The sequence below is a fragment of the Neltuma alba genome, unplaced genomic scaffold (genome assembly GCF_004799145.2).
Source record: "Neltuma alba isolate B1F8T4 unplaced genomic scaffold, ASM479914v2 tig00007519_pilon, whole genome shotgun sequence".
In the NCBI taxonomy this organism is placed as follows: domain Eukaryota; kingdom Viridiplantae; phylum Streptophyta; class Magnoliopsida; order Fabales; family Fabaceae; genus Neltuma; species Neltuma alba.
Genome location: NW_021634802.1, coordinates 63,023 through 84,605, shown reverse-complemented (window position 1 = coordinate 84,605; position 21,583 = coordinate 63,023). Strand labels below are relative to the sequence as shown.

Sequence of the window (21,583 nt, the reverse complement as noted above, 5' to 3'; positions counted from 1 at the left end):
AACAAGTTAAATGTTCAGACAATTCAAAGTTCAGGCTCTTATAAGAAGGACCCGGTGGAGTATCATTTTGGAATTAATTTTTTTCCTTTATAATTGCTTTCATTTATAAAAAATTATTAAAAAAAAAAAACTCCTACTGTCACTGGCGGCTGGAGAGTTTTTTGGCGAAGGTTGGTCAAAATATAGGATAAAATCCCACTACCTTTTTCATGGGGAAAATTATAATGAGATCTCAAAAAAAAAAATTACATAACAAGTTTCGGAAGTTATCATTTCCTATTTTAAAAGTTGTCATTATAGACTATTTAAGTTGTTATTAAGATTTTTAATAATTATTTTTTTGGGACTTCATTATCATTCTTCTTTTTTATTTCTTAAAAGTTAAAAACCATAAGCCCACTAAAACTTCTTAATGATAATAGTGCAAAAGTTGGGAATTTTTTACCTGATGTCGCTTTAATTGAGAAGATTATTAATCAAGGGACAAGTACAGAATAATATCTAAAGCTTGGAATGTCATCAGTTTCCTAAGATATGAAATGGAAGGTTTTCTTAAAAAAAAAAAAAAAAAAACTCCTATCAAGTTATTTATAACGATTATGTCAAGCTTTCAAAATTCAAATTACATATGACCATATTTTATATTTTTTCAAGCGGGTATATAATTAAATGATATTAAATACTGATATTTTAAACATACCTTGACATAATAGATATAAGGAACTTGGCCTAAATATTGAGGTTTTTTAATAATTTCTCCTTTTTTCTTTTTCTCTCTTATGTTATGCTACTCTGCTTAACGAATGGCAGGAATCCCTTACGCAAAGCCAAGTTATTTGTGCGTATAGAGGTTTAAGTAGAGCCCGTGGAACGAGGATATATGTATGATGAATAGATTTATCGTAATTATTTTTTTTTTTGAGATCTTGAAATCTAGTCCTCCAGTTCTTAATATAAGACCTATTTAACTAATTTGATTAAATTAAGAAAGTTAGATAAATTAGTTAATTATAAAAAATATGAGATGTTTTTTTTTTAAAATACCATAATCATCTTCCTTAATATCATTCTTCCCTCTCCTACTTGATTTGGTTGAAGGATATTAATAGGTATAATTAGGAAAATTAATAAATATGATAAATATGTTTTATATTTAAAATCAAGATCAACTCAATAATTAAGTCCTATAATAAATAACGAAAGAGTACAAAGTTATGCTGATGCAATTATTGTTCCCTTAAATTTGTTACCTCAACCGTCTTTCTTAGTCAAAACAGTACAACTCATCATGAGTTTACCTTCTGCTCTAAGCATAATAATCCATGAAATATCTACCAGTTTTCCCTAGCCAGTCTTCCAACGTTCATTAATTCAAGAGGGAAAAAATAAGTTTTGGCCAAAAAAAAGAGGAAAAAAAGGGCAAGAGACTCCCTCAATTCCACTTGCACACCTCTGTGTGTGTGTAGGCAAGTAAGAGGCATCTTATTAATTTCAAAGACTACAAATTAAATTCAATACTACCTCTTCTACTTAATATAAAAGCTAGACAACTAATTTAAAGATATTAATTAAAAAAATTAAAAAAATTAGTTAAATTAGTTATTTATCACAAATATGTGTTAATCACAAAAATATTTTCTTCAATTATGCGCATTAGATGATTGAAATTCTTCCTTGATGAAAACTCCGCACAATCAATAGGAATATTTTTAAAAAAATAAGAAACAAAGTAGATTAAAGTCTTATGTTTATAATCAAATTGAACCCTTAACTAGTTCTTATAGTATGAAGCTAAGGTAGTATGTGTATAACTGTCCAAAAAATCACAACTATTTGAGGGCCAAATATTGTGTAATCCATATTTGATATTATATTCAGTATAGTAATCGTCAACAAGTCCTTTGATTGATCTCCGGCGCCTCTGTTTCCATGGCGCGTTTCTGTTTAATGATGAAGTACGACGTGTTAAATATGCAATTTTTGTAGTGTGTAAATGAATTTAAACCCTATTTGCATATACATAATCAACGAATTTCATTTCTCTTTTTGCTCTCCTTACTGGATTCATTTCAAAAACAATTCTTTTGAATTTTTCACATTTAAGAAAAAAGTCTAATCGAGTACATCATTGGTTCTTTTGACAACTTAATCCCTGTGTACATGGCAACCCTTTTTTCTCTTTTAGGGTAACTCATAAGTGACGATCTTACATGAAAGGCCAATACTTATGTTAAATGTTTACAAGTGTATGTTCATATAAATTGAAATACAGCTCTTTTCATATACTTATCATAAGTCTTCACGTACTTATCTCATATTTCATAAATTATTATTAAAATAACTACTCCTTTGGTTCTATATACAAGGTAGAGAGAGAAAATTTTTTTTTTTTGTATTATTTATAAATCACTTCATTAAATTTTCAATATGAATATATTATTTTGTCCTTCATTTATTATAGCGTGGATAGTTATTTCTTTTGAAAAGTGTATATATCAAATATGGATAAAGTTAAAAAATTATTATATTTTAATAGAGAGTTAATACATTTTAAGATTTTTTTTAGTCTATATAAAATATATTAAAAGTGTTTTATAAATAGTATAAGCGGAGTACTTTAAAAGGATTCTACTAGCATTTCAAACAAGCCGCGACAGCTATTGCGTAGCAGCGCCAAAGAGAGACAGATAGACGCCTGCAAGGCTCGGGTCTGACTGGTCACAAACGGGAACGCAAGGCGCCTTTCCTACCGTGTTATGGGCTCGATACTTGCGAGTGCATCTGGGATTAGTCTGGCCGGTTGGCTGAGATATCCTGAGTTAGCGATACCATCCTACTCAAAAAAAAAGAGAGAGACAGATAGACGCTTGGCATTTATTTTGGGGCAATCATTAAAGCAACGCACCACCACAAGGTCACGAGATAAACTTGATGGCTTTGAACTACCAATTCAATTTATAGAAGTACGACGAAGCATGATTCAGAGCCACACACCTGTTGGAAACGAGATGACAACGACGGGGTGGGGTCATTTTAATAGGTTTATATATTTGATTTGATTTGATTTGATTTTTATGGTAGAAGTCTTTTAATTTTAATAAATATGGAACGTAAAAATAAAAAGAATATTATAATTGTTATTTTCAAAAACCGGCCCACGAGAACGGGATAAGTTTTATTATTTCAATTTTAAAAAATAGTAAAAATATATGGAAATTTTGGGAAAATTCTCCTATTAAAATTTTTATTGTGAAAATGACCTTATAAATTTTTATGATAGGAAGATCCTCACTAAAGGAAACTTTTCCCTAATTTACCTAAAAGACAAAAAGAGAAAGAATTATTTGAGCTGAGATTTATGAGAGGGTAAATAAATAGGAGAATTGCTGTGAAATCTCAAATCAGAAATATAACTACTAAAACATCACAGTGATAACAAAACAGTTTATAATGATAAGTTTGAAAGTAGTAAATAACAATTACTTACTTGTTATTAAATTTTACTAGTAATTATTTTCTTTTTTTAGGATTTAATTGTAATTCTCGTTTAAAAAAATTGACCTAATACTGTTTCTTTCACAAGAAAGGAGAGACTATGGATTGTGCACTATGACTGGTGTGCGGAATTAATCTAATTGACTTCATTGGGGATATCAACCTCAATCTTTTGGCTCCTAAAGCTCTATGGCTTTGTTGATAGATTAATCTACAAATATGTGTGACTCTATAATCAATATAACGTTAAATACTCTTCCACCTTAGCCGATCAGTATATACGGCTTAATATTAGCTTCTCACCTAAAATATCATTCATAAGCTGTCCAATTTACTCATCTTCCTTCCGTGGGCTGCATGCAAGCCATTTATTGAAGCTAAACAATAGCTCCTCAACAAGTGCCGCCTATGCACTAACACAAAATATTTCTCCCTCTAAACAGATACTTTTCTAGTCCTATTTATAAGGTAGAAGGAAAAAAAATTTTAGTCATATTTATAAGTTACTTCATTAAATTTTTACAATGAATGTACTATATTATCTTTCAATTATTATAGTATAGATAGTTTTTTTATAAAGGTGTATATATTAAATAAGGGTAAAGTTAGAAAGTTATTATATTTTAATAAAGAGTTAATGCAGTTTTAGATTTTTTTTTTATCTGTGTGAAATATGTTGAAAGTATTTTATAAATAGAATCAGATGAGTAATTCAAAATTCTTCATTCCCTCTTCATCACACATTTCGAATTTCAAAATCCCTCATTTCCTCCTCTTCCGCTCTTCGTTTATGTTTATGTCATCCATTTCAAGTTTCAAAACCTCCCATTCAATTCAATATGACAAGGCATGTTTGGCAAATGGCCAAAACCATGATTTTTGGAACCCATATTATGGTTTGGATCAAAAATTTGCCAAACAAAGGGAAAAATCAGCAAACCACGATTTTGGGTCAAAACCATGGTTTTAGGCTCAAAATCATGGTTTTAGAAGAAGTAAATTCATTCTGCTTCTGGTTCAAATTAGAGACTATGATTGTGCCTGTCAGAGGAGATCCTAAAGGTATTATGACTTTAACACCCCTTAATTATTTTTCTATAAACATATTTAATCTTATATTTTATAAATATATATACACATATTAATTATTTATTAATTACATTATCTTATATATTATTAATTATGTTGGTAAAAAATATATTATTAACAATTTTATTCCTTCAAATTAAAATATAATATAAAATATATCTTTTATGTAATTCTCATATTAACTTATATTCTTTTTAATAATTTACACACATGAAAAGTGCTTTTGATAAAAACTATTCAAACACTCTCACTTTATCAGAATTATTTTTTTACAAAATCTATTCTCCAAAAATCTATTTTCTAGAAACTATTCTCCAAACCATGATTTAGTTTTATCCAAACACCTCCGTAATCTCCCAGTCTAATAAAATAATACTTGTTGTTATTATATATAGTAATCTCCCGGTCTCAAAAGTACTTTTGGCTTGCAAGAGCTACGTTCAACACTACCAAAAAAAAAAACATTAGCAATGAAACTTTCTATTGCTAATTTACGAAATTTTGCTGGTAATCAATTTAATGGCAGAATTTAGGTACGAATTTCATGTATTTTTGGATATACATAATCACTGTATATATATGGTCCATATTAATTAGTCCAGCAAATACATTAAAAGGGAGTAACGGTATTGGTTCTAACCCAACTCTAAAGGACTTATTATTAATAATATATAATATAAAATCTATAGAAAAGAGTAATATTCATGATTCTTGAATAGAGAGAGTGACTATTTTCAAATTCTGTGCGAACACAAGGGCAACAGTTTAGTTTCATTAGTATTCACTTTTTATTTGTTGGAGTTTTGATTGAATTTGGAGTTCAAATATTTTTATAGAATATATGTGTGTCTGTGTTGATAAACTTATTACAGTTAGAAGACTACATTTTCAGACCAATTGTACATGGAAGTTTCTTTAGTTCGGACGCACTTTGGGTGTAGAAGGGGAGTCTTGGGGCTTAAATTGTTATGGGTAATATCCCTGGGCCATGTTGGGTTGCTTGTTGGGTCATGTGGGGTGATATTGGGCCACGCTTTGAGTTCTAAGGTTGATCTAAGATGACTTTGAGTCCAGATGAGTTCTCTCCGTTTGGTACAAGAGAAATGAAGGAAGAACTAATGAGAGGCTGGTCTAATAAAAAAGGCTAAGTTCTCATAATATGATGAATCAATATTCGAATCGTCACTAGGAAAGGAGCCCAACAAACTTAGTCTACTCTAATTTGACAATTAGCTCTTATATTAAGAATTGGAAGTAGTATATAATGATCATATAAGAATTTGCAGCATTTTCAAATTATAAATAGTACATGTAGTGTATTTCTTAGAGGAGATGGAATGCCATGGGAAAGCGGAGACCTCAAATATGCTCCTTATTTAGTTTACAATACAAGCAGGTTTAAAGGATTATTCATGCGGCATTGCCTTTCACATTCAGTGAGATGTGTAGAATTTAGGAAAGAAAGTTTGTGTTTGATGCAAGCACGTGAAACACATTTGAAACGAAAAATTACACGTTGATCCATATTTGTTTCTCTGTCTCAACTGCAATAAGTACAATGAACAATACCATAACAAAGTTTCTCTTCTTCCAAAATTACAAATTTTACAAGTAATAGTTTAAAATCTTCCTTTGAAAATCTATTTAAGAAAAACAAGTCCAATGCTAACATTTTACTTTTCAGACTGCTGCAAATCGCATCCAAAATATGTGATTCACACATTAGGAAAGCGAACAACATTCACAAATTCAGAGTGAAGTTGCAGTGAAACCAGAGGAGTTTGTGTTGGAACTAAATGTTGAGTTCTAGTTTTGACTAACCTCTGAAGCATTGGTGGTGGATGGAATTGAAGATGATGATCCCACTGGAGGAAGTTCATGATATGTGAGTTCTGGATAGCTTAATGGAAGACTAGGAAATGGAACTTCAAAGTTAAGCACATTCATCGCTTGCCTTATGGAAGGCCTATGCTTATGATCAGGATGAGCACACCATAGCCCAACAATCATCAAACATTTGATTTGATCATGGTCAAAATCTCCTTGGAGTCTTGGATCGACTGCTTCAAGAATTCTCCCACTTCCATATAGTTCCCATACCCAATTCACCACGTTTATTTCATTTTCTGGAGCATTGTGGTTTATGCACTTTCTTCCACTAGCTATCTCCAAAGCAACAATTCCAAAACTATACATATCGGATTCTTTGCTTGCCCTCCCAATAATAAGACATTCAGGAGCCATATAGCCCATAGTTCCTGCCAAAGCTGTGGTTGGTGAACTTTTCGTGTGGTCTACAAGTCTGGCCAAACCAAAATCTCCAAGTTTTGCATTGAAGTTAGAATCTAGCATGATATTGCTTGACTTTATGTCCCTATGTACAACACATCGTTCCCATCCTTCATGCAGGTATAACAATGCAGAGGCCAAGCCTTGAGCTATTTTGAATCTTTCCGACCATCTTAGCAAACTTTGATCCTTGAAGAGATGAAAATCTAAACTTCCATTTGGCATATACTCATAAACCAACAATAGTTCTTTCCCTTTATGACACCAACCAAGTAGTTGCACCAAATTTCGATGCCGTAGTTGACTAATAATTCTTACTTCCGAAGCAAACTCCTTCATTCCTTGTTTAGAGCCCTCTGATATTCTCTTTATGGCTATGCAGGTGTTTGAATCTTTGAGGAAACCTCTATAAACCTCCCCAAATCCTCCTTGTCCTAACTTCTGTGCATCTTCAAAATAATTTGTAGCACTTGCTAGATCAGCATATGAGTACTCCTTTGGTCCTATTCCTCTTCCAAAGCTGTCATACATTTGCTTATCAAACTCATGATCATCCTCTTCCATCTTCCTTCTCTTCTTCTTCAAGCCTACAAAAACCAAACTAAACACACAAATTAAAATAAACACTCCAACCCCTAATCCAACTCCAAGTTTTGTCCTGTTCTTTCTACTCTTCGAGCTCTGGCTCGGGTTAAAAGGTGTTTCTGAGAACTCATTTGGAGTATTCGAATCATCATTATTCGATAAGAAACTCCATGAGTTGATCTTACGTATTGCTGAAGTATTTCTAGTGGAAGCTGAGAAGCCAAAAGTAACCCATTCAGGTAGATACTTTCTCATATCGACGATCTGATAAAGATGTTGCTGCACAATAGTACCATTAACAAAGCCAGTGAAGGAAATGCTTAGATTTTGTGTATTTGTGCTGTAACTAATGAAAACCTCATTAGTTCTCCCTTCATTGATATCAGCCAACCACGTCAAGTTATTAACAGATCTCATGGAATTGATATTGACACCAACGTGTTCCTTCGGAGGATCCCAATCATTCTTAAAGATATCAAATTCCACAGCAACAAACGGATTGTCTGTTGAATTTAATGGCTGGTCATCGAGAGTCAGACCCATAGAGCCTCCTTTTGTGACATTGGGAAGCTTTGAACCAGCAGGGGCTAAGAAGAAAGCCAACCCACCTCCCCGCACTTTCGGCTTTGAACGAATCACAAAAGTGAAACGGGTTCTGAAGTCTGTGAGCTTCCCAGTGGCTCTATCCCATAAACGCATTGGTTGGTAATATGTGGCTCGACCAACACTAGCCCTCAGGGATTGGTCTTGCTGGTTTCTTGTTAACTGGATGGATGGTGGTGCTGGGTAAGATGATCCCTCGTACGATATGTTTCTATCATTTGGACTGAAACTAGAGAAGTTGAAGGATATGGAAAATGCATGAGGGATGATCAAGAGGAAGAAAATTATTGAAGATAGCATCTTCATCGTCATTACAAGAAAAACGAAAATTCTGATTTGTTTGAGAAACCTTATTCTACTAAAAGTTGGATAGGAGGTGAGATGATTATAGAGTCCAAGACATGACTAAGGAAATTATGGGTTTTTTTCCTTAGCCTACCAATGTCTACCATTCTCTGCATCCACAGGTTTTTCATTTTTTAAATATTAAGACTAATAGACTGACCATTTGCGAGAGGCCATGCATTGAATCTGAACCTGGAAGTCATAAAACGACATATACATAGCATAGGCAAGTGGACATAAACAAATGAGGTCCTTCTCGCTGTCCTTTTTGGAAAGTTCTTCGAGATTTGGGAAGACGTATAGAGTATGACAACTTGTTCTCCTCCTCATTATCATTATTATTATTATTAGGGGTGTTCAAGGCCGGCCTGTCCCGATCGGCCCGTTCCGGTCCCGGTCTTATTGCGACGGGACGGATTTGTTCCAAAATTTTTCGGGACGAGACACGAGACGGGGTCATCCATCCTAGTCTCGTCCCCATTCCTTTTTTTTTTTAATTTTTATCATATTTATATAATATCATTTTTTTTCATATTTTTTAAGATTTGAGACTATTGTATGGAACTATGGATATATTTATTTAGAGTTTTTATATTTGTTAATAATTTGAGATTATTGATGATTCAAATTTTTAGCAAATTTTTATTGTGTTAAAAGCTTTTGTTCAGAGTTTTTAATAACTATTATATATAATATTTTGAGCTTTTATTTAAGAGCGCCCAAACAAATAAATAAAAAATAAAAACGTGTTTTTATAAGGTTTAAACCCAAAAAAAAAAAATTAAGAAAAATCAGATTTATTAAAAAAATTTAAAAAATAAAAAAAATTTGGGACGTCCCGGTCCCGTCCCAGATCTGTCCCGTCCCGGTCCGGGACGGGCCGGGATGTAATGTCCTATTATAAAAAAAATAGATAAGAGTCAACTTTCCACCAACTTTGGGTGGAAAGTTGAAACTTGAGGGTTGAAAATTTGGAAGAGAGTAGAAAATGGGCAAACGTGTGGAAAAAATTGGCATGAAGGAAGACTTTGGGAGAGAGAAGGAAGACTTAGGGGAAGGAGAGTTAATACAAGGAGGAAAATTTTGCAACAGGTGGTTAGAATTGTAGAATAAAAGAGAGTAGGAGGCAGAAGGCGAGAGTGCATGAGAGAAGGAGAGAAGGAGAGAAAGAGAGAGAATTAGAGAAAGAGAAAACGAAAAAGGCGCAGAGAAGTTCTGGCATTTTGAAGGATAATACAAGCTTTAGGAATCATCTAGATACACGAATATAATTCTTTTTATCAAACTTTCTTTATGAATATTTCTTGTATATTTCGAGCTTATTATTTTAAATAATTAGCCTGCGTATTTGTTAACTTTTGTGGATTTAGACTAAATAAACCTAACAAAAAAAAGGTAAACCTTCACTGGGTAACACAAAAAATGCCTTATAAGGAAAATATAATAGCAGCGAGGGATTTTGACCAGTATATGAAATTTCGCAGTATTTACCGAGCAAGTAACCTGTATTTTAGTTTTGGGTGGATCGTCTTGCCCACCAATAGAAAGGAGAGGACTTAAGCTTTTTCTTGCGTGTTTATTAGTAAGGTCTTTAACAAAAATACCTTGAGAGAGCTTTTTGAAAAACCCAGTCATATTATGTTGGAGTCTAAATATCTAGTTGTCATGTTTTAATTGACAAACCTAATATTGAACAGGATAAAAATGTGCCTAGGCTTTGTTGTAAATGAAAATAACTGATGTAAGATGTTCTTGTGGATCATGACACGTGTGCTGAAACCAGGTTGGCATCAATGTTCCCATTCCAGTTCCATTGCCCTTTTTCTCATTTACTGGCAACAAGGCATCATTTGCAGGAGATCTCAATTTCTATGGTAAACAGTTTGCCTCCAATCCAAAGCTTCCTCATCCCCACTTCATTTCTTTTCAACTTAAGTTTTATTAGTTACATATTGCTTATGATACAGACAACATCATTGAGTTTGTCTTTCGTGGTTTGAATGAACTACAGGGAAGGCTGGGGTTAACTTTTATACTCAGATTAAGACAGTGACTCAGCAATGGAAGGATTCTGCTGGTGGTAGCAGAATTAACTTGGCAATGCCGACCTCTCAAAAATCTTGATGAAACACTGTATAGTAGTTAAATTTGGATCCCTAGAAGCATTTCATATTTTAGAGGGTGAAATAGAGGAAGATAAAATAGGAGAGTGACCTTCACTTCTGTTGGACATATATAAGCACAGGTGAAATCTACTTTTCCTTCTCCCTCTCTCTGCTTTAGGAGGTGAAGTTTTTCAGAAGATCCAAATTTATTATGACAGTTTGGCTTTGTCTTTCTCCCCTTCGCCCCCAGGCTTGCTCTGTTCAATGAATAAAGGGACCCTTCCTCTTAGATGTGTCTTTAGATTTTCTGATCTCTTGAATAAAAGTAGATTGTAAATGACATATTTCCGCACCCATAATTTACAAAGATAAATTTGCAAATTATTAATTTTTTTTACATATTCCGGTTCACAACATAATCACAGATCACAAGTGGCAATTCAATTCACGATCTAAATTATCATTTCCAGTTCTCTATAAAATCCACACTTTGCAATTTACATTTCGCAAAGAATAAGGAGGAAAGAGAAATCCAGTGCTTGTGAAAATTTAAGATAATTGAGAAGTATTTTTTAAAAAATAAATAAAATAAAACAGACAAAACCAGCCTACACATTTAATTATTGAAAAATTGTAAAGATAAATATTTTTAATGTTGTTATACTTTGTTATTATCATAGTCAATTCATTATTATATTTTTTTGTATTTTGTTATTAGTAATAATTAATGTTATTGTATTTTATTTATTTTTAATTAAATTATATTATTTTAATATGACTAGTTTGATTCTAGTTTAGCCAATTAACTTTTAAATCATTACCTTAACTAGTTTTTCGCCTGGTTCGGTTTTTTAGCCTTGCTATAACTAATGTTTTAAAAGTCGGATCAGACATTGAACCGAAAAACCTAGCAGGTCATGATTCAAACGGTCGGATCGGTCGGACCGGTGACGTAATAATTAAATTAAAAATAATATTATATACTTATATAATAATATAAATATAAAAATAGATATAGAAATTATTCTATGACTTGAGAATAAAAATAAACAAACTCACATATAATAATATATATCCTAATTCTCAACTACCAACACAATAAAACTATTGAAATAAAATTGTTTTGACATTGTACCTTTGAATATGATATTATAATAGTACTATTTTTAATTTCCTTTTCAGCATAGTTTTTTTTTTTTAAAAAAAACCATTTCACTCTGTTTTTTTGGGCCAACTCTTTCACTGCAATTAATACATGTCAGATGGCTTTTTTCATCCTCACAAGCAAAGATGTCGTTTCTTTTCAGGTTTTACTTCTTCATTTTCCAACTGCGGGGCATAAAAGTGATGTCTTTTCTTTCAGTCTTTCTTTTAAATTTTTGACGGTGCAGCAAAAGGAGCAAGACCAGATGGCTTTTACTTTTTTAACCCATAAATGTCGTGGCTTTTTCTCCCCCGTATAATTCACATGCACATGTAGGGCCCACTCAAATATGTAAAACTTTTCAGTGAAAAATGTCGGTGCTTCGTTCCAATGACAATTAATGTGCCAGTTTCCTCATCATATCGGATATAATATTCCTCACAAAATTCCCTTGTTAATAATTTTTCGGGGAACTGAGAAACTGCAAGAATTTCTGGAAAAAATTTTCTCCAACTCTACTCTGGAACCAAAAGGGGGGGGGGGACCTGTTCTTTGTAGAAGCAGTAAAACCTACTTGATATCTCTAAAATTCTCTGTAATCTCAGTTTTATTAAAACCTTTTTCTTTGTGTAATGAATTTAAGGGAGTGTTTGGATAAAAACCAAACCATGGTTTCAGAAGTGCTTTTACGGATTACGAAGTAAATATGTGGAGGAGGTTACCTCGTTTCTTACACTCGGATCTCTAACTCTCAGGATTCAGACTATAAGATTACAGAAAATAATGGCGGGAACACATAACAGCCTTTAGATAGGTGATACTATCTCCACTCCTACATATGAGAACTAGTTAACTAATTTAAGTAAATTAAGAAAATAAATTACGTTAGTTATTTGTAATAAATATGTATCATCTTTCCTAAAATATCTTTGCTAATCAAATTTATTGGCTAGAACTATCATTATTAAAAAGATTATCTTAAAAAAATAAATAAATATTAGAAATAAAGTAGATTGCGGTTTTATATTTAAAACTAAAATAAAAATTAAATGAAGTATTATGTTAAATAACACAGGCAGTATAATATAACATCAATTTAAACAGTAAGGCTAATTATGTATTCCTTTATACATCTCTTTTTTTGAAACATAATGAAGAGCAAATGTAGAAGATGGGGAAAATGTATAGAATGTGTTAATTAATAATAAAATAACCCAAGCTCAAAGAAACATAAAAGATGAGCCAAGTGTGTGTGTGTGTGTGGTGTTTACGCTGTTTTAACCTTTTAAAGCAAGAGATCGATCAATCCGAAAATGTAAAACTCAATTCGAGATCCAGCTTTTTTGAAAAAGCTTCTGGAAAATAGATTCCGAGGAGAATAGATTTTTTGAAGAATAGATTGTGAAAAAGTAATTCTGAGAAGTGAGAGTGTTTGAATAGTTGTTACTAGAAGCACTTTTTACATGTACAAATTACTAAAAAAGGCATAAGTTAATATGATACTTACAGAAAAAATATATTTTATGATATATTTTAATTTGAAGGAATAAAAATTATTAATAATATATTTTTTATTAACATAATTAATAATACATAAGATAATATAATTAATAAATAATTAATATGTATATATTTATAAGATATAAGATTAAATATATTTATAAACAAATATGTTTATAAAAAAAACAACAAGATACATATCCTATAGACTCTCATACTCTCCCTTTTTTTTCAAAAGCAAAAAATTTTTATTTTTCCAAAACCATAGTTTTAGTTTTTATAAGGGTGTTTGAGAGATTTTTTCCCAAACCATGGTTTGGGTTGGAACCCAAACACGCCTGTGATGGATTTGATAGTTTTTTCTTAGTAAAATCTTGATTTCAAATATATGATCGATCATTGTACGCGTGTCCTTGGTAATTTTTCCGTATATGCTAAACTAATTATGTAAACTATTTAGGATGCTCCCTATGATTTAATTTAATAGCTTTATTAATTAACCTGTAGCTACTATATATATATATTGTAATGATAACTTCAAACCTTGCTAAGAACTGTTTTGATTTTGCATTTTTTTTTAATGATTTCTCAGAGAAAATAAATCAAAACTACACAATTTTGGACTATTTTTTTTAAAAAAATTGTTAAAAAATACAAAACCGCGCAGTTCAATCACAGTAATTATATATCAAAACATCTATAATTTTAGCTAATGATTAAAATAAAAAATAGGAGGAATTATTATTAGGTCCCAATGAAACAGGAAATGACAACACATTTAAAATGCTCACTTGCTTGGGACCTTGTAATAATTCTCCCCAAAAAAAAACTGAAAAATTGGGTTATTATAAAAGACATGGGATATCCGCTGTAATGTTTATATTTCTTTGTAAAGGAGAGGATATTTTGTCTGGATGCCATCACTGCATAGTTGTTTCTATCTGCAAAATCTGATGTTAATTAATTTCACATCACTGCTCTTGAAGTTCACACACCATGTGTTCATTGACTGTGCAAACGACCTGTCAGTTGGATAACCATAAATACGGCAATTTAAGAAGTACTGGATGAAACCAAACTATAATTTAAAAAATAGTTTTAAAAATAGTTCTAAGAAAAATAAATTTTGTGACAAATATATTTTATGAAAAATGATTCTGATCAAATGAGAGTGTTTAGATAATTGTTATCAGAAGCACTTTTTATAATGTATAAATTACTAAAAAGGGTATAAGTTAATATTATAATTATATAAATGATAGATTTTATAATATATTTTAATTTGAAAAAATAAAATTGGTAATAAAATAATTTTTACTAACATAATTAATAATATATAAGATAATATAATTAATAATTAATTAATATGTGTATATATATTTATAAATTATAAAATTAAATATGTTTATAAAAATGATTTTTTTCTAATAGAAAAATATTAATTTGCCAGGAGCAAAGGACCGAAGGGGGAAGAGAAATGAATAATTGAGAGGTATATGTGTCTGGTCAAAAAAACAAATCTCATATATGAAAGCAAACCATTTGACACTCTCCCATAATTTTCCCAAAAGCAAATTCAAAAAGCTTCTCACAAAACCATAATTTTGAAACCAAAACCATGATTACTGATTTCATATGGGTGTTTGGGTAATTTTTTCTACAAACGATAGTTTGGTTTCCCAAATTATAGTTTGGACAATCACCCAAACACCCCTTAGCCTAGAAGTATTCAGGCAGTGTTTAGGTGAAACAAGAAGCACTTTTAAAAACTGTTTTTATGTTAATCAAGACAAACTTTTTCTTATATATTTATTTTGCATATTGTGAAATTATTTTTAAAATTATAATTTTGTTTTCACCCAATCTCTTCCTTAATCCAGTGGTACCGGTAATCCAGTGGTACCAGTAATCCAGTGGTATAGGGACAAGATGTGCCCATGGTGGCTCTAGGAGCTTGTTCCGTCAGGCTCTATGCCCATCATCCAAATCCCCAAAAAAAAAACAAAAAAGGAAATAAAGAAGAAGAAATGAGGCAATTTTTGCAGTTGTGTGCTGGTGGCTATGGAAACGCCGTAACCTGGCAATTTTTGAAGGCAAACAAATTCATAACGATCTGATTATTGTCAATGCAAAAGCATAGGTGGAAAATATTAGTAACCTACGGAGCAGCCTCAGTGGGGTGAAAATCGCAGGAGCAAGGACGATCCCTCATACCAGTAAGTGGCAGAGGTCTACAGCAGGCTGGGTGAAGGTGAATGTAGATGGCGCTTATTCTCATATCACTTGTGCCAGTGCTTGTGGAGGTGTCGTCAGAAACTCGGCTGGAGAACTTCTTCGGGCGTTCATGCATCGACTTGAAGGGGGTGATGCATTATCAGCTGAGTTGTGGGCATGTTTCAATGGACTCAGACTTGCATGGGATGATGGACATCGTCAAGTGATATTAGAAACTGATGCTGCAGAAGTCATTGCACTCATTCAAAACGAGCCGAATGACAGTCACGAGGATTATAGTGTTATTAATGAAGTTCAACGCCTTCTCAGAAGAGAATGGAAGGTTTGCGTGGAGTTCTTGAACCGTGACAATAATAGAGCGGCGGACTACCTAGCAAAGAAAGCGCTGGATGCACCGATAGGATTTCAAATAATCTCTGACATTCCTGATGTTTTTAGTTGTATTCTGGATTCTGATCGCGTTTCTGACATTAGCGATAATGTAGTGTCTTGATGAGGCTTCCTTCTGTTATCAAAAAAAAAAAGAAGAAGAAATGAGGCAATTTATGATGAGCATCCCTTTCAAGATATTACTAATAAAATTGAATTGAATTATTCTGATGATATACATATATATTGCTTCTCAATTAAGTTCTCACCTACGGAGATAGATAGTTTACATGTCTTAAGTGCCTTTGATCATAACCTCCATTCCACATTAGAGAGAAGAGGTCCCACCACGACTTAATGATTTAGGCTGTGTTGGGTGATATCCCACCCAAATCATAGTTTGGGGAATAAGGGTCCGTTTGGATCAGCGATTAGAAAAGTAGCTTATTGAAAAAGTAGCTTATAGATAAGTGAAATTGGATAAAAGCTAAATTGGATAAGCTGAATTGTGTTTGGATTAGAGTTCAGAAAAGCTAGATTGCAAAAGTGAGATTGGTAAAAGGTTGTTTGGATTATGATTGAGTAAAAGTAACTTTAGTTGTAAAATGATCAAAATAGATATGAGTTTTAATAAATAATGAAACATGATTAAAAAAATAATTTCACATAATACAATGAAATTAAAATAATTTAATATGAAGAAGTCATAAAAAATATTTTAAATATAAAGTGAAACATGAAAAAATAAAAGTATATTTTTAGGAGCATATTTAAAAATAAAAATATATTTCTAACTTATTCATTACTTTCAACTAATTTTAACTGATTTTTTATTATCTACAAATTAGTTATTTGAGGCTTATAATAAGAACCAAAAGAAGTAATAAATTTCTTAACTTTCTCTCTCTCTATATTTCAAAAGCTATAAGCCATAAGCCATAAGCCATAAGCTGTTAATTTTAGCTTATAGCTTATTGTAACTTTTCAGACAAAGCCCGATTGCAAAAAAGCCAACCAAACAGACCTATTATATCAATCGGGCTTATGGAGTTTATAAGCTACTTATAAGCTCAAAATAAGTGATGTCAAACAGGCACTAAATCACCCAAACACCCACCCAAAAACCAAAACCATGGTTTGGAAAAAGCAAAAAATTTTTGCTTTTGGAGAAAAAGAGAGAATATGAGAGCTTATAGGATATGTATCTTGTTATTTTTTTATAAACATATTTAATCTTATATTTTATAAATATATATACATATTAATTATATTATCTTATATATTATTAATTATGTTAATAAAAAATATATTATTGACAATTTTATTTCTTCAAATTAAAATATATTATAAAATTTATTTTTTCTGTAATTATCATATTAACTTATGTCTTTTTTTTAGTAATTTGTATATATAAAAAGTGCTTCTGATAACAACTATCCAAATACTCTCACTTCTTAAAATCACTTTTTCATAAAATCTATTCTTTCCAGAATTTATTCTCCAGAATCACTTTTTCAAATCACGGTTTGGATTCATCCAAACATACCCTTAGATCTTTGCATTAAATGCCATGCGTTGTAGGGTTCTACCAATAAATGATGTGTCAGAAGGAAACAAGAAATAAATATGAATAGAAATTGATTAACGTGGTGAAGCCTCCACCACAGGAGTACGGATGGAATCACGAGATTCTGTTTGATTTGGTTTGACTATTTGTTTTAAATTTATTTTACTATTTTTTTGTATTTTCATATTACCTTGATAAAATAGACTATCTTAGTAGATGTGGGATTAACACTTTAAATTAGTCTTTTATATTTTCTTATTTATACTTAGTAGGGTGCTCTATATAAATTATTTTTTTCATTGTTATCATCTCAGTTTTGCAATTTTTTTACTTTTTTTGTTTTATTTATTTCATTCGCTTTTTTGTTCTATTTACTTAATTAATAGAGACTTAAAGCCTAAAACAGGATCATTTTCCTCAACTCTTTTGAGCAACAAAGAAGAAACCATAAACACGCATCTATCATATTCACATAAGATTAAACTCATAGCTTCTTTCTTAAACCAAGACTTAAAAAGGTTTTTAGTATCAATTAAACCAAACAGTTTGACATATTATATAGGATTAAGGTACAATTTTAATAACAAATAACACAAAATTAAGTTGGACTAATCTCTGTAAATTTATTTGAATGTAAAAATATATATAAACTTTTTAAAATGGGTCAAAAATAACAACACCGTTAAGTTGGACCTACCTCTGTTGTTTTTTTATTGGTGGAGCCATGAAGTCAATCCAATTCATCTCCCCCCCCCCTCTCTCTCTTCTCTTCCTGTCACTGTCACACCACCAGTGTTGTTATTATTTTTACCCAATTTTACAAAAATTATCTATATTTTTGCACCTAAAAAATTTTTATGGTGCTAGATGCTCATAGGTAAAAACTTTATTGTTAAAATTGTATCTTAATCTTATTATATATTGATGTTCTGGATTAACATACTTTTTGTCTTCTATTTTAATAAAATTCAATTATTTCTGCAAATTATCACAATTTCAGAATTTAATTTCTGCACAACTACCTACTTACTCTTCTGTAGTGATATTTCACTTGCTAAGAAAAAGCTAAGCTTGGAGTTGTCTTTTCATTTTATGGTAGAAATTTATACATTCATCATGTAATTATTTTGTGATTGATACACGCACACATCTCAATAACGAGGTGTATACCCTTGTCTCCCATGGATGCGATAATGAGATAGATAGTAATTTTAAAATACATAAAAGAATACGCCTTTTTTTTTCTCCTAATTTTCTAACCATGCTGAAATGTGTTGAACAAACTGAAGGTTTGGAAAACTGTGAACTGCAGGAATGAACTTATATAATAGAATTTTTTTATTAATGATATATAAGAGATTTAATTTCAATAGCTCAGCCTCTCATCCTTTTCCCTAAAGCATCTATATCTACATAGCCTTTTTAATAGGTTGATTTACAGATATATGTGATTTTATAACTTGTGAATGTAACTTCCCAATCTCAAATAATTCAACATTCTTAAGGATATACTTAATTATTGTTTTTTCTTATTTTATTTTAACTAATGCCTTATTTTCAAAAGAAAAAAGTCGCAAACATCCACTAAATAGAAGCATCAGAAAAATTTTCCAAGTATATATTACAATTTCGAATAAAAAGAACAGATCCGAGAACTCCTAAAACAATGAACAATCACCTGCAATATTAATGTTCCACTTAATCTTGGAAAGTAAAAAAAATCTCATGATCATGACCCCTGACTCAATCCCACACAGAAGAAAAACAGAAACTTGTTGGGAAAAAAAATGACATTAAATGAACTGAATCATAAGGAAGTAATTAACTAGCATGGCCCCTTCATTATTATTTCTTCCAGATGGAAAGAGACTTGACAATTTATGAACAACTAATTATATCTACCACAGTCTAAAATCTTGTGCAGCTTTCCCGTCTGCCCCAGAAGCAATTTGCATCGTCTTTTTCATCTTCAAGGCATTTTCTCTGATTTTCTTACCTTCTTCCTCAACCAAAACCAGATTCAAGCTTTGAATCAATCCAGTTTTGGTGAAAACCCCACCTTCTATTTTAACCACAATCTTCCATAAATCCGCCACTGTTCTTGCAGCCATTCCATGATCTCCAAAGAAAGGCCTACAAATCATCGGTACTCCTTTGGCCATACTCTCAATCACTGAGTTACTTCCACAATGAGTCACAAAAACTCCCACAGACTCATGTGCTAAAACCTGCGTCTGAGGAACCCAGGGTACTATTTTCCCTCTTTTTCTTGTTCTCTCAACAAACCCATCTGGCAAAAGACTCTTCTGATCATCCCTTAAAGACCATAGAAATGGAAGCTCACTAGCTTCAAGTGCCTCTGAAACTTGTAGAAGCTCATGATGGGGAACGGGAACAACAGTTCCAAAGCTAAGATAAGCCACTGATCTAGAACCATGCTGATCCAACCATGGCAAGCAACCATGGGTATCAGTGTGAGATTGTGACAATGGAGGACCAACGTAAAGCAGTGACTTTAACTTGGACACCATGTCTTGAACAAAGAGTGGAGGATCTAATTCCTCATAGAAAAACAGAACCAGTGCTCTTGCTTGAGGCAGAAGTTGTCCCGTAGAAGCTAGTATTTTACTAAATACTGTCTCTTTATGTTCTTCGCCAGGTTTGAGGGTAAGTCCTCAACTCTCAAGTGGGACAACCCAGGAAGGAAATCCAAGGATGTGCTTTTGTCTGGTTCATGAGAATCACTGAACTTTTGGCGTATTAAGTGAGTGTAGAAATGAGGAGATACTGAAATTGAAAGTGAAGGCCAACAAGCAACCCAAGGGACATTGAGTTTATGAGACAAAGAAAGAGAAGGAGCACTCACAAAAGTGTCAGAAAAAAATGCAGGTGACTCTCAGGTTTGTGCTTTTCACTGCCAAATCTATCGCCTGTTCAAGGTTCTCGAGACTGGCCTGAAGAAACAAGTCCACCAGTACTGGAACAGGCGCGAACTTGCCTGGCACGTGATCCTCTGGAACTCCATCAGACACATTGTAGGGTTTGATGTTGTGTGGGATGTTTGGTTGGTCGGAGAAGAGAGATTGGTTGGATTTCGCAGTGCTGATGAAAGAGAAAGTGACATTTGAAGCAGCAGAAGCTAATCTGATGGTCTGGTTCAGAAGAGCCAGAGGGTGACTTCCAAAGGGGAAGGCAATCACTACAACGTGTTTATTCTCATCACATAATGGAGTCGCCATGTTTAGCAAGCCACAAGAAACGAAGATATATGCCCAACCACACACACACACACACAGTTTAATTTGGGAGCTTTTATGATCTGTATATCCAGCATTGAAGGACGGTAGGGCGAGGATGGCGAGGATATGTATAGGGAGAAGGGCAAGGATCGCGAGGATATGTATAGGGAGAAAGACATATTTAATTATCCCTTAAATGTGGGTATCCTACAACCGGTTCCACCAAATGTTTTAATTCTTATGAAATCATTGATACATGGGGAATTACAAATAAAGGCTCTCGAATTAGCAAAATTACTCTATGGTCACCTGAATATGTCAAATTACTATGAGGGACCCGGTCTCAAATTGTAATTATGAAATCATGACCAAATTACCAAAATACCCCTCTTTAATTTTTTTTTTTAAAAAAGAAAGCCACTGCCTCATCGGAATCTGGCCACCGGCGCCGGAGCTCTGGCGGCCGCTTTCGGCCACTGTCGGCGGCAGGACGCCTCCGGTGGCCTTCCTTTGTTTTTTTTTTTTGCAACTTTTTTTTAAATAGTGGGGGAAGTGAGGTTGGGGGGATTTGATCCCCCAGCCTAATGCTTTCCAAAATAAGAAATGACCATTGAGCCAACAAATTTTTGTTAATATTACAATGCAAAAAAAAATATAAGTTAACACATTTACTCTTGTTCCAGGTGATAACAATAATACATTTGGAAATAACAAGTTCTGATTGTAAAATAACACGTCTGGAATAAAAATTTAACAATATGTTTTTTTCTAACAATAAATTTTGTTGCAGGTAATAACAACAATACATTTAAAAATAACAAGTTTGGGATTAAAATTTAACAACACGTTTTTTTTTATAACAATACACTTTTTTTCAAGTGATAACAACAATACATTTAAAAATAACAAGTTCTGATTATAAGATAATAAGTCTAGGATTAAAATTTAACAACATGTTTTTTTATAACAACATACTTTGTTTCAGGTGAAAATAACAATACATTTGAAAATAACAAGT

General features: G+C 32.2%; 1 protein-coding gene, 1 long non-coding RNA gene and 1 pseudogene across 2 annotated transcripts; 1 reads left to right on the top strand and 2 right to left on the bottom strand.

Annotated features, from left to right (window-relative positions):
- Nucleotides 1-6,075: 6,075 nt before the first annotated feature.
- Nucleotides 6,076-8,486, bottom strand: LOC114752715 (L-type lectin-domain containing receptor kinase IX.1-like). Its single transcript, XM_028941445.1, has one exon. The coding sequence runs from the start codon at nt 8,371-8,373 to the stop codon at nt 6,391-6,393; it is 1,983 nt and encodes a 660-aa protein (XP_028797278.1). The 5' UTR covers nt 8,374-8,486; the 3' UTR covers nt 6,076-6,390.
- A 1,700-nt stretch (nt 8,487-10,186) lies between these two features.
- Nucleotides 10,187-10,800, top strand: LOC114752719 (uncharacterized). Its single transcript, XR_003740887.1, has 2 exons — nt 10,187-10,280; nt 10,418-10,800. It is a non-coding gene; the product is annotated as an uncharacterized LOC114752719 (long non-coding RNA).
- Nucleotides 10,801-19,224: 8,424 nt separating this feature from the next.
- Nucleotides 19,225-20,642, bottom strand: LOC114752724 (anthocyanidin 3-O-glucosyltransferase 7-like; annotated as a pseudogene).
- Between the last annotated feature and the right edge of the window lie 941 nt (nt 20,643-21,583).